The sequence below is a fragment of the Leguminivora glycinivorella genome, chromosome 3, assembly GCF_023078275.1.
Source record: "Leguminivora glycinivorella isolate SPB_JAAS2020 chromosome 3, LegGlyc_1.1, whole genome shotgun sequence".
In the NCBI taxonomy this organism is placed as follows: Eukaryota; Metazoa; Arthropoda; class Insecta; order Lepidoptera; family Tortricidae; genus Leguminivora; species Leguminivora glycinivorella.
The window spans coordinates 17,132,574-17,147,403 of record NC_062973.1 but is presented as its reverse complement, the minus strand read 5'-3'; the positions used below and the strand labels follow the sequence as shown (position 1 = coordinate 17,147,403).

At 37.1% G+C, this 14,830-nt stretch overlaps 1 protein-coding gene across 1 annotated transcript in view; it reads right to left on the bottom strand.

The window, feature by feature from the left end:
- Window positions 1–14,420, bottom strand: part of LOC125242624 — a 60,903-nt gene extending 46,483 nt beyond the window's left edge. Inside the window, exon 1 of the mRNA XM_048151432.1 lies at window positions 14,298–14,420. Within this exon, the coding sequence (XP_048007389.1) occupies window positions 14,298–14,409 (112 nt within the window). The 5' untranslated portion in view covers window positions 14,410–14,420. The remainder of the gene's footprint in view (window positions 1–14,297) is intronic.
- Window positions 14,421–14,830: the final 410 nt, after the last annotated feature.

The window sequence follows — 14,830 nt, the reverse complement described above, 5'->3', positions numbered from 1 at the left end:
TGAATAAAGAATATTTTGATTGATTGATTGATAGCTTAATAAATAATAATTATAATAAGACTAGGGGTCGGTTGCACCAAACCGTCTGTTACCGATTTTGGCGTTCGCAATTTCTTTTTCGTTTTCAAATTTCCATAGACGTTTGCTGCGTGACTTTGATGCGTCTATTAACTGTTGATGCAACTGGCCCTAAGAATATCACAGGGTATCACAATCGCTTACGCTTCGTAACGGCCCGGCCACGACATTGGTCTAAGCGCGACAGCGGTGAGCGGCAGCCATACGAGCGAATGAAAAGTCCCATCGCTGTGTCTCGCTCCAATGTATGGCCGCCGCTCACCGCTGTCGCACTTAGACCGATGTCGTGGCTGAGCCGTAAGCGTATCGTTGCTAGCTGCAGAGCTCTCCCTATCGCTCTTCGGTAGTGGCGCGACATCGACAGAGCCAGAACTGCTAGCCGAATGGCACTTCTGCGACGCCAGACGCCGACAGAAATGCAGTCTACCTCTGTTGCGCCAATACACAATATACCTATAACGCTATTACGCTACGCTTTATTTTGATAGAGATAGATACCTACGAAAGATATAAGTATGTGCATTCGGCTACGCACACAGACTTAGGGTTGCAAAAAACGGTTATTTTTCTGGCTTGAAAAAAAACGTGAAAAAAAAACAGTTTTTTTTCTGGAGTATGTTTTTTTTTTCTAAAAGACGAAATTTCAAAATTTGCAAACCGTTAACACTTTTATACGGTTTATTAGACTTTATGTTAACTATTAAACGAATTTCATTTAATAACATTAATTTCTGGTTTGATAAAACTAACTTTTACACAATCTGTAGTTAATAGTTGTCGCTATTTACTGTTGGCAACACCACCGCCTCTCCACGCTCCACGCCGCATCGGGGATTCCCCAATAAACGTTTGTATACTGAACTTTTATCGAATTAAAATGTACGTTATTGTTATTAAAACGTTACAAATGACGAAAAACCGTTATTTTTACCGTTTTAACCGTTATTTAGAAAAAAAAACCATGGTGCTTGGTTTTTTTTTTTCATAATTTTGAAAAAAAAAAACACTTGTTTTTTTTTCTTTTTCTGCTTGCAACCCTACACAGACTGCGTTTCGATCCCCACGTCACTTCGGCTAGGCCGACTGGGGGTTGCCGTTCCAGTGTCAGGCACATCGCAGCATGCTAGGATTAGGACATTTTGCCACATCTAATTACGCATCAGCACAGTTGAGGAAGGGAAGGCGTCAGCAGTGGCCACGCCTATAGTGGACGCCAAACCCTAAGATTCCGATAGACTTGAGTATTCATTCAAGCAAAATATCGAATTTTCGCAGTTTCTAAATAGATGTAGTTTGGACGTTTTCTTTAACAAACACTTCACTGCTAGGTATACTCTTTTTACCATTACCCACCATTACCACACTAACTGGTAAAGGCTTTCTTGACACTTCAAAACCCAATGAGAAAGTTCATTTTTAACCCCCGGCGCAATAATTACGGGGTGTTAAAAGTTTGCCGTGTCTGTCTGTCCGTCTGTTCGTCTGTCTGTGGCATCGTAGCTCCCGAACGAATAAACCGATTTAGATTTAGTTTTTTTTTTGTTTGAAAGCTGGGTTAGTCGGGAGTGTTCTTAGCCATGTTTTGTGAAAATCGGTTCAGTATGTCGGGGGTTTTTTCAAAATTGTAATTTTGTGAATTGAAATAGATATCATACACGAAAGAGAAAACGGCAAGGCCCACTGGTGGCCGAGCCGGGAATCGAACCCGGGTCTTCAGCTTACGCGGCTAACGTCTTTACCACTAGACCACACGCCCGCTAGACTACTGAAAAAATAACAAATCAAAAATATTCAATAAAATAATTTGATTTGTTCCCTAGTTGTTTAATTTTGTGGTTAGATTAGCCACGAGAGTGCAGAGTTATTTCAAACAAATTTTAACTGGACGTCCAACCCTGGTTGGTAGAGTTTATCTTTAGGTAAATGATGATTTTTAATCGTAAATGTTTATTCATTTGACAGATTTCATTTATTCGGAGGTTTTTGGTTTCCTCTCGCAAAGCTACGGAGTTTTACTGTCTTAGGTTTCAGTTTGGGAGGCCTAACAAGATAGCTGACGAAAATTAAATCGTGGTGTGAGAAACCGGGTCCTCGTGTTGATGTGGTGAGTAAATTTGTACGTATTAGAGTATTAGACTCGTTTGCAAAATTTGGTCAAACTTCGTGTCTTCAAACCATCGCAACGCTCAAGATTCCACTTTTCGAATCACTACTGGAATTTTTCGCGTGCTTGGGTGTCAATATTAGCAAACAATGAAACAAAAATTTTGCCGCCTTGTCAAACAAATAATTACTCGTAGTACTTATATATTGTGTGAGTTTTGTGAATGATTAAATTTAAAATCACATTTATGGCTTTTTCGGTATCTCACGTTTTTACCTACATAGGGTATTAGCAACTCACAGCTCAGTTTAATAATAAATAAATAAATAAATATTATTGGACATTCTTACACAGATTGACTGAGGCCCACGGTAAGCTCAACGATATATATAATATATAAATACTTACATACATAGAAAACATCCATGACTCAGGAACAAATATCTGTGCTCATCACATAAATAAATGCCCTTACCGGGATTCGAACCCGGGACCGCGGCGCAGCAGGCAGGGTCACTACTGACTGCGCCAGACCGGTCGTCAATTATATTTATTGTTCCAGTTTATAATTATTGTTTCTTTGAAGGGCAACCTAACTTGTCTAAGTTTTTATTTTCCTAAGCAACTATATTGACTTTAACTGATTGCCAATATTCGTGAAAAAGATTAGGATTTGTGTATTGAGATTTCGTGAAAGCAAAGAACAAATTTAAATTGCCTATAATCTCGTAAATCGCTCAAGTATCAAAAAATATACTTAGTCCAATATAATGTAAAAGCAGTGTTCGAAGTACTAGTACTTCGAACACTGCTTTAAAGATACCATAGCGAGACTATACCGATGTCAGTATCAAAAGTATCCGTGTGTGGTGGTTACGGGAAAGGTGCCGAAAGAAGTCATTTTTGACACTAAGGGCCAGTTGCATCAACCACATTTGACAGACACATCATCGTCACGCAGCAGACGTCTATGGAACTTCCCATACAATAAAATTTAACGAACGCTTTAACGGTGACAGACGGTTTGGTGCAACCGACCCTAAGATATCGGAATCACAAGTATCGTTGAGATGTCTTTAAACCTTGATTCGCATACATCCAATTGGGTTCTGTTCAAATTTAGGTTGTCGTGCGAAACTCATTTGAATAATATTACACGTTTATAATTATTAATATTTTAATTTAAAAAACTAGCATGAATACCTTTAAGATGCCAATGTTTGCGTAATAAGAAAATATTTATTGCAAAAAAACTGTATAAATATTTAGTGTCTGTCTGAGGTTTAATAGAAGTTTTTACATTATATTGGACTAAGTATATTTTTTGATACTTGAGCGATTTACGAGATTATAGGCAATTTAAATTTGTTCTTTGCTTTCACGAAATCTCAATACACAAATCCTAATCTTTTTCACGAATATTGGCAATCAGTTAAAGTCAATATAGTTGCTTAGGAAAATAAAAACTTAGACAAGTTAGGTTGCCCTTCAAAGAAACAATAATTATAAACTGGAACAATAAATATAATTGACGACCGGTCTGGCGCAGTCAGTAGTGACCCTGCCTGCTGCGCCGCGGTCCCGGGTTCGAATCCCGGTAAGGGCATTTATTTGTGTGATGAGCACAGATATTTGTTCCTGAGTCATGGATGTTTTCTATGTATGTAAGTATTTATACACCGTGTTTCCGGTATCACTCAAAACCTCAGACACCCCAACTGATTTTTATTTTTTTAAACGTATCTAGAATATTATTTTTTTAATTTGATGATTATTATTTTTTTAAATTGAATATTTAATTTTCTGTGCAGCTCTACTCGACTTTTAACTCTACACTCAATAAAATAATTGCTAGCTACCATCGTAAACCTTAAAACTGATTAATTGTGTACGTTACTGCAACGACATAAGGTTTACCAATAGACAGCTATGTCACTGTAAAGCACGTTAAACTGTGTCACAGTAAACTTCAAATTGAACAGGTGACGCAGTAAGCAAATTTAAACCTAACGTTCAAAATGACAATGTTGTAATTAGGTAAGAGTTCAATTTGTTATGACTTATGATAAACTTTAAAATTAAAGTGACGCACAACGTCAAACTCGTAGCGGAAAAAATAATCGTCCAAGTAACCAGCCAGTATTAATACCCCTAAATACTGAAAAAGGTATACAACCTCTAGCAATATGATATGCACAATGTTGTATTACGAATTTGTAGAATGGGCACGTAAACAATAACTAATAATACAAATTAAAACAAAAAATATTACCCCCATCAAGATATAGCTCAATCGATTCTACTCTCGATTCTGAACAAACGGTTTTCAGGTTTTTAGTGTTAAGTGAAACACGGTGTATATTATATATATCGTTGAGCTTACCGTGGGCCTCAGTCAATCTGTGTAAGAATGTCCAATAATATTTATTTATTTATTTATTATTAAACTGAGCTGTGAGTTGCTAATACCCTATGTAGGTAAAAACGTGAGATACCGAAAAAGCCATAAATGTGATTTTAAATTTAATCATTCACAAAACTCACACAATATATAAGTACTACGAGTAATTATTTGTTTGACAAGGCGGCAAAATTTTTGTTTCATTGTTTGCTAATATTGACACCCAAGCACGCGAAAAATTCCAGTAGTGATTCGAAAAGTGGAATCTTGAGCGTTGCGATGGTTTGAAGACACGAAGTTTGACCAAATTTTGCAAACGAGTCTAATACGTACAAATTTACTCACCACATCAACACGAGGACCCGGTTTCTCACACCACGATTTAATTTTCGTCAGCTATCGTGTTAGGCCTCCCAAACTGAAACCTAAGACAGTAAAACTCCGTAGCTTTGCGAGAGGAAACCAAAAACCTCCGAATAAATGAAATCTGTCAAATGAATAAACATTTACGATTAAAAATCATCATTTACCTAAAGATAAACTCTACCAACCAGGGTCGGACGTCCAGTTAAAATTTGTTTGAAATAACTCTGCACTCTCGTGGCTAATCTAATCTAACCACAAAATTAAACAACTAGGGAACAAATCAAATTATTTTATTGAATATTTTTGATTTGTTATTTTTTCAAGTAGTCTAGCGGGCGTGTGGTCTAGTGGTAAAGACGTTTGCCGCGTAAGCTGAAGACCCGGGTTCGATTCCCGGCTCGGCCACCAGTGGGCCTTGCCGTTTTCTCTTTCGTGTATGATATCTATTTCAATTCACAAAATTAAAATTTTGAAAAAACCCCCGACACAGTGAACCGATTTTCACAAAACATGGCTAAGAACACTCCCGACTAACCCAGCTTTCAAACAAAAAAAACTAAACACATACATATTATATAAATAAAATAAGATTTAAAAATAAAATAAAATATATACTATGTTCTCAGAGGTGAGTCGAATAGATACAAGTACTATAGGAGTAGGTTAAAAAAGAGGCAATATTTCAAGATTAGCTACCAAAAGTCTAATGTACCTATTACTATACCAACGATGATGCTCATTCATTGCTTACGATTTCTCCATGTCACGTGTAGATCCGATGTTGCACATTGACCAACCCAGGCTTTACTCAAGGTTACCTGCCGGATATACATCGGTGTCAGTTCTCGGTCGCTCTGACCCGTTTGTCCGGCCCGTTTGTATAGGTATACCCCCTTATTCTTAAACGTTCACTAAAGTTATCAAGCCGATAAGGTCCGTTTGTCCTTTTCTATCACACGGATACGTCCGAAAGGGACAAACGAACTTTATCGACTTGATAACTTTAGAGTACGTTTATGTATAAGGGGGATAGTGTGTTCGGGGATGTTCGCAAGCGGTCGGTCTCATCGCCGCCGCCGGCGTGCGGTCTTCGACTTCTCGCGCCGCGGGTCAGGTCCCGCGTAGCCGAATGGCATTTCTCTGTCGCGCCAATATGCGAGAGCGACAGATATAGATTGCTACGAAAGAGATATTATCGTGAGCGTTTCATGAGTGTTTAGTGCATTCGGCTACGCACACAGAACGGCCACTCCCGAACAATTCCATAGTATACAAACGCCGCCGCGACAGAGTCAACACGACCGAGGCCTTATCTTTGCAGAATCAGAATTTCTAGATTCCTTATTGCACATCCCTCACACGTGCTGGCCTAAAATTCATATTAAAGAACGTCATTTTGTAAGGAAATTAGCATTTTTGATTATCGTATCGTCTGTCAGTTGCTAAGTGGCCGGATAGTGACGCTCGTCGAACAGGCTTTCTTTTCAGGCCCCGTAGCCGAATGGCATTTCTCCGACGCCAAACGAAAGCGATACGCCGCTGGCTCTGTCGCGCCAATACGCAAGCGCGATAGAGATAGATATCTACTAGCGCTTCGTTTCGTGAGCGTTTCGTGAGCGATTGTGCCATTCGGCTAGCCACCCAGGCGTCGAATGTCGTCGTCGTGTCGTCTGACACCGACGTATATCCGGTAGGTAACCTTGAGTAAAGCCTGGGTTGGTCAATGTGCAACATCGGATCTACACGTGACATGGAGAAATCGTAAGCAATGAATGAGCATCATCGTTGGTATAGTAATAGGTACATTAGACTTTTGGTAGCTAATCTTGAAATATTGCCTCTTTTTTAACCTACTCCTATAGTACTTGTATCTTTTCGACTCACCTCTGAGAACATAGTATATATTTTATTTTATTTTTAAATCTTATTTTATTTAAATAATATGTGTATCTGGAATTCCGGACGTACAAAAGCAAAATTTTCCGAGTTAAACCGTATCATAAACTAGAGATGCCACGGATATCCGGTCACTATCCGGTATCGGGCCCTTCCAGCCATATTTTAGTATCAGACCAAATACCGGGTAGTTGGTAAGTAAATACATACATACTCGTACATACATACAATCACGCCTGTATCCCATGAAGGGGTAAGAGCACATGAAACTACTCAAGTTTCAGTGCCACTCTTGGCAAATAAGGGGTCGATAGAAAACGAAAGTGTGACATTGCAGTGACAGGTTGCCAGCCTTTCGCCTACGCCACACTTTAAGTTTTAACCCATATCCCACAGTCGCCTTCTACGACACCCACGGGAAGAAAGGGGGTGGTGAAATTCTTAACCCGTCACCACACGGGGTAAGTAAATATCTGGCATTATACCGGATAGTGTTTTAGAATTTAATACAACAAGGAAACTTGAATAATACAACGTGTTTCCGGTATCACTCAAAACCTCAGACACCCCAATTGATTTTTATTTTTCTAAACTCATCTAGAGTATTCATCTTTTAATCTGATGGTTACTTTTTTTTAAATTGAATTTTTAATTTTGTGTACAGCTCTACTTGACTTTTAGCTCTACACTCAATAAAATAATTGCTAACTACCATCATAAACCATTAAACTATTTATTTGTGTACGTTACTGCAACGACATAAGGTTTACCAATAGACAGCTAAGATGTCACTGTAAAACACTTTAAAGCTTTGTCACAATAAACTTCAAATTGGACAGGTAATCGCAGTAAGCAAATTTAAACCCAATATTTAAAATGACAAGGTTGTAATTAGGTACGAGTTCAATTTGTTATGACTTATGAGCCCGTCGCGATGGGTAAAAATTCAGTATCTGTCAAATTACCCCATTTACACACACTAACGCACGTCACACTCACCAACATACTTTTCGCACACTACCGCAATTTACTGGAAGAGGTCAGTGACCTAATTGAGAGGAACTTAAGACAGGTCTATAGTTTCACTGAAGATCAGTTGTAACGTTAAAATCCCATCAAAACCAAAAAAGGGAAATATGAGCCAAGTTCAATATTATATATGCCTTGGTTGTTGGCGTCAACGACAAAAGCAGAGAGATCTAAACGGGTGCCAAGTTCAATGGCAGTCCTCAAAATGTTCTATGACAATTGATGACATAAAATATCATTTCTTATAACTTTTATAATAGAATGGAATAGAATATAATTCATTTATTCGTTAACACACACACAAAATAAACGTTACAAATAATAAGACATAAACAAGAAGGAAATCCAACGAAATGGTCTAATCTTCCGATCAGACCATCCGGTGAAACAATCACGAAAGGCACATAATATGTATGTCACAAATATCAATATAAGAGCCAAATTTAAGACGTTTATGTGAAATAGTTTTTGTTGTGAGGACGCCCATAGAGGCTCCAAATAGTTCGTGTAATATTACACACGATGTTGTCTGCCAGTTCGGTTACTTGAACTTGGCTTGACACGCTGCCGCGTGTTTAGATTGCGGACAGTGTCAATTTAGTGTTACCATCTCAGACGAATTGACTCCGATTATTTTTCAAAATAAATTTGTGCAAACACCATATAAAATCAAAACAACTCTGGTGTAAAAAACAGTGCTTCGTTTATTCTAATTATAAATGGTTAAACCCTTTTCCGAATGAATTAAAATAAATTCACTGTTCCTGATCGGTTTAGCCATTATAACATCCGTTATAAATGCACTGAGACAAAGGTTGAGGTTATGTATGAACAGAGGTTGACAGTCAGTTTACATGTAAAATTGTTGCCATATATAGAATTCTTCATTAAAATAATAATTTTCAAAATTTAGTTAAAGTTGTCTGAATCTAAGGTTACGTGCCCCGTGTGAAAACACCATTTAAAAATTATATTGAACGTAAGAAGGTAAGTCATACAGAACAATTTTGTGATAAGATAATATATTATTACAATTAATAATTTCGCCATTTACGTAAATAATCGTTTATACAATATAATGGGGGATGTCTGAAAATTTTAAAATCGCCTGATATTTTTTCTGGTGATAGGAATAAGCATTTCTATTTACAGAAAAAAGTTACAGATTTTTTGGTAGCACCATACATTTTATAAAAATAAAAACGTGTTGCTCGACTGCGCGTACGACCCACTTCGGCAGTTATGAGATTTGTCTTAGTCTTTAAAAAAATTCCATTTTGAATCTGTGCTGGCCACAGACACTGACAGTTGATTGTCAGCTTGACATTTTTCTCGGAGAATTCATAACCATATCTGGTGAACTATTTATTACTGTTTTCGACTCATTTTCTCTCCCTGGCCTCTGATTTTGTCTCCTTCTACGACTACCTTCGCTCTCGAACCCCGGACCGTGATTTTACTGGCTTAAAACGACGACCTTTGATTTTAAACCCTGGACCTGATTCTACTTGCATTAACGAAGACGTGTGCTTGCCCTGCTTGCTGCCGACGGCCTTTACGTTGAACCCCGGACCTGATTACAATTTTTAAGCCCATTGAATTGGGAAAACGTGGATAGGTACTAGCGATTTTGTAAGAGCTAGTTCATCTAATTTGCCAAAATGTGGAACAGCGACAAACACAATGCCTGTGAAGAAGAAATTGATGAAAGATGCAGAGATATTTTGGACAGAGAATGTGTATCCCATTAATTTTGAAAAGTGCAACTACATGTTATTAGAGTGTAATAAACATAAATTTGTCTTGATCTATATTAACATTATTACTCATTTTAGCACCCATAAGTACGTTTTCACATTATTCGATCTAATACCAGGGGCCCGTTTCTCGAAAGGTACAAGCCTTGTATTACAAGTGCGCGAACTGTCAAATCGTATGGGTTGTCATGGAAACACACTTGTAATACAAGGCTTGTACCTTTCGAGAAATGGGCCCCAGATGTTGTACCGATATCCCATACATTACAGGCGTCGTCTTGGATTTTTTCCATTGAAATCCTTCCGACATCCGATATTGGATCGGGTAATGTGAAAACAGGCTAACTCCTAGTAGTGATTCATAAGCGCACCTGCCTACAGATGAGAACTAGAGAAGGACCTGTGCCCTAAACAAATAACTTTAGATTGTTGGTTTATTGTCTGCTTTAAGTAGTTAGTGCTCAAAAAGGAAATGAGTTTGCGATGTGACGCCTACTGCTTTTCACATCACCCATTCAGAAAGGGTACTTTTCGGCCCTGTTAGGAGGGAATTAAGTGACACTTTTCTGTTCAATAACTTTGTCTGGCCTGTATAAAATATTAACGCCACGGAAAGTGTTTGCACATAAGTAATAATTAGTAATCAGTAATTCTTTATTGCTATCATAGGTACATAAGTTGGTACATTTCAGTAGGTATAGCACAGCTATGAACCCTGTAAGGGCACTGCAAATATAGTTCTTAATAACTAAAAATCTTAATACTTATAATCTTATAAATCTTAACACTTTCGCTACCAAGAACCCGACTGTCGGGTACACCGCTCGTAGAAGCGTAGCCGATTACATGGGTTTCCCCGTATGTAGCGAAAATGTCGTAGCGCCGCGTAGAGCCCGGTTTCGAAAGTGTTAATACCTATATTGCTATGAGAACATTTTTATGTTGTAACATATTTTAATATTATGTATAAAAAAATTGTGTCGATTAAGTGCATAATATTTTTACAACAGACCTGATTCATATTTTAGTATTTTGCTTATATGATATGAAAAAAAAGTGTCAAATGGTAGCAATAGTAGATTGTGCAACAAGGGAGAAAAATGAGATATATATCTTGAGTGTAGCAAGGTATTCTTAAATTTAATCCTGAGCGTAGTGAGGGATTCAAGTGTTAAGACACAAGGTGGAATTAAATTTGCTACACATATTAACATCAACTTTTAGGAAATTTATATATAATGATATGTTATATGAACATAAAAAATGGTATGTTATGTAACCATGTAAAAAAAATGTGTCCTTGAAGGGAAAAGTATCACTTTGGTCCCTAATAGCAAAGAGGAAAAGTGCAGGGAAGAAAATAACCCTTTCTTTTCGAATCCCAGTAGCTACACTCAGTATTCAATTACATATAGAATACTTCACTTTGTTCACAATTCAATTTATATCCTCGCTATAAATATGCAATTTTGCTCCCTCGTAACACAATCTACTATAGTGCTGTTAATCGTTAATCTTGCTTTAACAGTATGGAGGGCCATAGAAGAATATGGAAAGCCATAGCCGACTGAATTTGATAGTAACTTGACAGTAACTCGACACACATGACACACACCTACAACTAAGAAGTAAAATAAAACAACACAATAAAATAAATCAATTATATTTTATTATAGGACATTGCAAATTATAAAAAAAAATGTATTTTACCATATTTTTCCTATTGGTCTATCCAAAAAATACACATTTTTATAAAATGCCACCGTGTCAGATATTTATGGCTTTCTTTTTTATGATATTATTGCCAGCGTGTAACTGCATTTTAAGGTTGGTAAACAAGACACGGTATCTTACACTCAGGTGGTCTTCACAGCAAAATCGCACTCTGGTTGGGCAGTTCCTGCCAACCTATTGACACCAACTTTCCTTCAGCTCCTTTCTTAATATGAACAATTTTAAATCTGGGTTTTTCTGGTTGGTTTTAGAACAAGTTGGTATAAAGCATGTTTTGGGATCCTTATATCGTGTTTATGTACTTGTATTCATTATAACAAATAGTGTCCGGAACTTAAAAGCGATGATCGTCCTTATATCAAGCAAAATCAGAAGTCAGGGAGGCAAAACGGATCGTAAACAGTTCAGCAGGATCAGGTCCAGTGTTTAAAAGCAAACGTCTTCGTTAATGCAAGCAGAATCAGGTCCAGAGGTTAATATCAAAGGTCGTCGTTTTAAGCCAGTAAAATCAACGTCCGGGGTTCGAGAGCGAAGGTAGTCGTAGAAGGAGGCAAAATCAGAGGCCAGGGAGAGAAAATGAGTCGAAAACAGTAATAAATAGTTCACCAGATATGGTTATGAATTCTCCGAGAAAAATGTCAAGCTGACAATCAACTGTCAGTGTCTATGGCCAGCACAGATTCAAAATGGAATTTTTTTAAAGACTAAGACAAATCTCATAACTGCCGAAGTGGGTCGTACGCGCAGTCGAGCAACACGTTTTTATTTTTATAAAATGTATGGTGCTACCAAAAAATCTGTAACTTTTTTCTGTAAATAGAAATGCTTATTCCTATCACCAGAAAAAATATCAGGCGATTTTAAAATTTTCAGACATCCCCCATTATAATGATTAGTTCTGTTAGTTTTTTCATACGCCACACTGAATGTCTCTTCGCGATAGAGAATGTTACACACACTGACACACTAAATAATGTGACCAGTATAATGAAAATAAAGTCCAACGAGTTAAAATTAATTTTAAAACTCTTTCATTTTAATAAAGTTTAGAAGACAAAAAATACCTATATTTCTTATCATTGTATTAAAGTTACATATATTTTTTTATTTCTCAACAATAATAAGTAGTAAACAACACAAAAAAAACGATTTTAAACTGAGACTCTTTTAGACGTGACAATATTTATTTACCTTATTACTTTTGAATACATTCATAGCACTGGCAATCTTTTTGTATCCGTATATGATTTCCAGTGTCAAAAACAAATGTCATTGGAGCAAATTTGGCGACACGTCCACTCCGAACGAGCCCGATCGGGCGTCTGACTCAATTAGAGATGTGTCAACCCGGTTCAAACCGAGTTAGGCTCAACTCGGCCCGACTCGGTTTGACAGTTCACCAAACCGGTTCCAACGAACAGACGGAACGCAGCCGAACGAACGTACCGATCGGTCCCCCTCCCACATGACTCAACTCGAAAATGTTGATAACGAAACCGGCAATATCGGTATCGGAACTGCAAGCCAGCGAGTGCAAGCAGGATAGCTGTACTTTCGCGCGGAAGTGGCGCCACGGCCAGAATCTGAAACACACTCCCGATCCGCCCGACCGTGCTCGCTTTGGTTTGAAATCAATTATAACAGATGGTGCTCTTTTTCCTAATAATAAATGGGGAAATATAACAGTTTACAACTGTAATTAAATGCTCCCGCTATTCTGCCGTTGCCGCCCGATATTCTGTGAATTCTGTCTCCGTTACGAATATTTTGATGAAATGAAATATATTTATTTGCATTAATTTAGTTTCAGTTTAGCTCGTTCAAACACAACTTTAATTTTAAATAAATAAAAAAACACACGTTTATATCATGTGTTTCGGGCATAACTTGACTCGACTCAACCCGACCGACTTGATTCGTGTTCAATTTTGACGAATCGCTTCACACGGGCCAAACCTAACCGCTACATTAATACGCTAAGGACCGTCGTAGCAACTCGGTTTGGTCAAACCGGGTTGAAACCGGTTTACGTAGAAAATCAAACCGTTCAGCCCGGTTTGCGATATTTTCGGTTTGGCACATCTCTAGACTCAATAGAATCTGTTCGCAGTTTTGACGTTTGTATGGAAAATTTACGAAAGTTTATATTCAACATTGATTTTATTCGTTCTCTTTGTAAGGAAAAATATGAAAAGGTAATAATTCTGTAGTCCAGTTATCTAGCTTATAAAATAACATTATTTTAAAACTAAAACACGGTCGTACATATTCAAATTTATGAAGATGCCGACAGGGGCCGACCGCATTTTAGTTACAACTTTAAGTAAGTATGTATCTAAAATTGGAAGTGTTTCTTGATTTGTATTACACACTATTTTGCATACACATACTTAAAGTTTATAATTATCAAGAAAGCCTTTTGTTTGCCTAAAAGGTTTTCGAAGTAATTGCCATTTGATTCGAAGTATTTTTAGACAAATATTGTTGTCGTTTAACTTCCATTTACTGTATTTTAGTAGCATGACACACATGTAAACTACTGAATTTTTAGTTTAGGATATAAGTAATGCGACAACATCAATTTTAGCAGCCTAAAGTATACAAAATTGAGCTCAGCTCACTCAGACGTGAGCACTATTTGAGGGTTTTCTTAAACTAGCGTCAGGAAAAAAATCATAATTAATTCAGGGAGTAACTTTTCCTACTGATTTTGTAGAAGCTTGAATGAAGCTTGGTGTTACAAACTTCGGAATATCATACAGGTTTCCAGAAAAAGGCAATATTTTCGTTTTGATGCCAGACGATCCCATTCCTAGTTTTAGATTTCATACAATCTCCAAGAGGTGGAGAAAAGGTTAAATTCAATTTAAACCTTATCAAGTAAGCACTTTGAGCTAGTTCATTTAAAAGTGATATTGATAATAACGATTACCTTTTAAGGGCACTGAATCGGGTAACACATAATCCGGCAGTTCATGTGGTAGATGGCCATCCACCAACATTACGCTCAGAAGTAATATTCCCAAAAACAACATTTTAGTCATTGGTGGTGTCTCTGAAATTTAACGTTATGCGAACAGTGAAAGTGTGTTTTTCCTTTTTTCCCACCTGTCGGGGATATTTTAAAATTGTCTTGTTTACGAAAAAGAGACGAAAAATACTGGAAACCAGATACATACAAAATATATAAGACATCTACATAACTTACTGGTTTGAGGTGCGAGTTCGCCGAAGCTAAAAACTAAGTGATGTGAATTTAATTATGTAGGATAATTTATGCACGTTTTTCAAATTAAGATAATACATATTATATGTACTATCAGCTACAAAAGTGCATGGAAAAATTATGAATGAATTCTAATATTGTCTTCGGTTACCGCGATAGTTACTCATGAAATAAAACTATGGAAACGGATTAAATCGCGTATAATGAATATAACATAGTACTTAATGGTAAATTTTTTG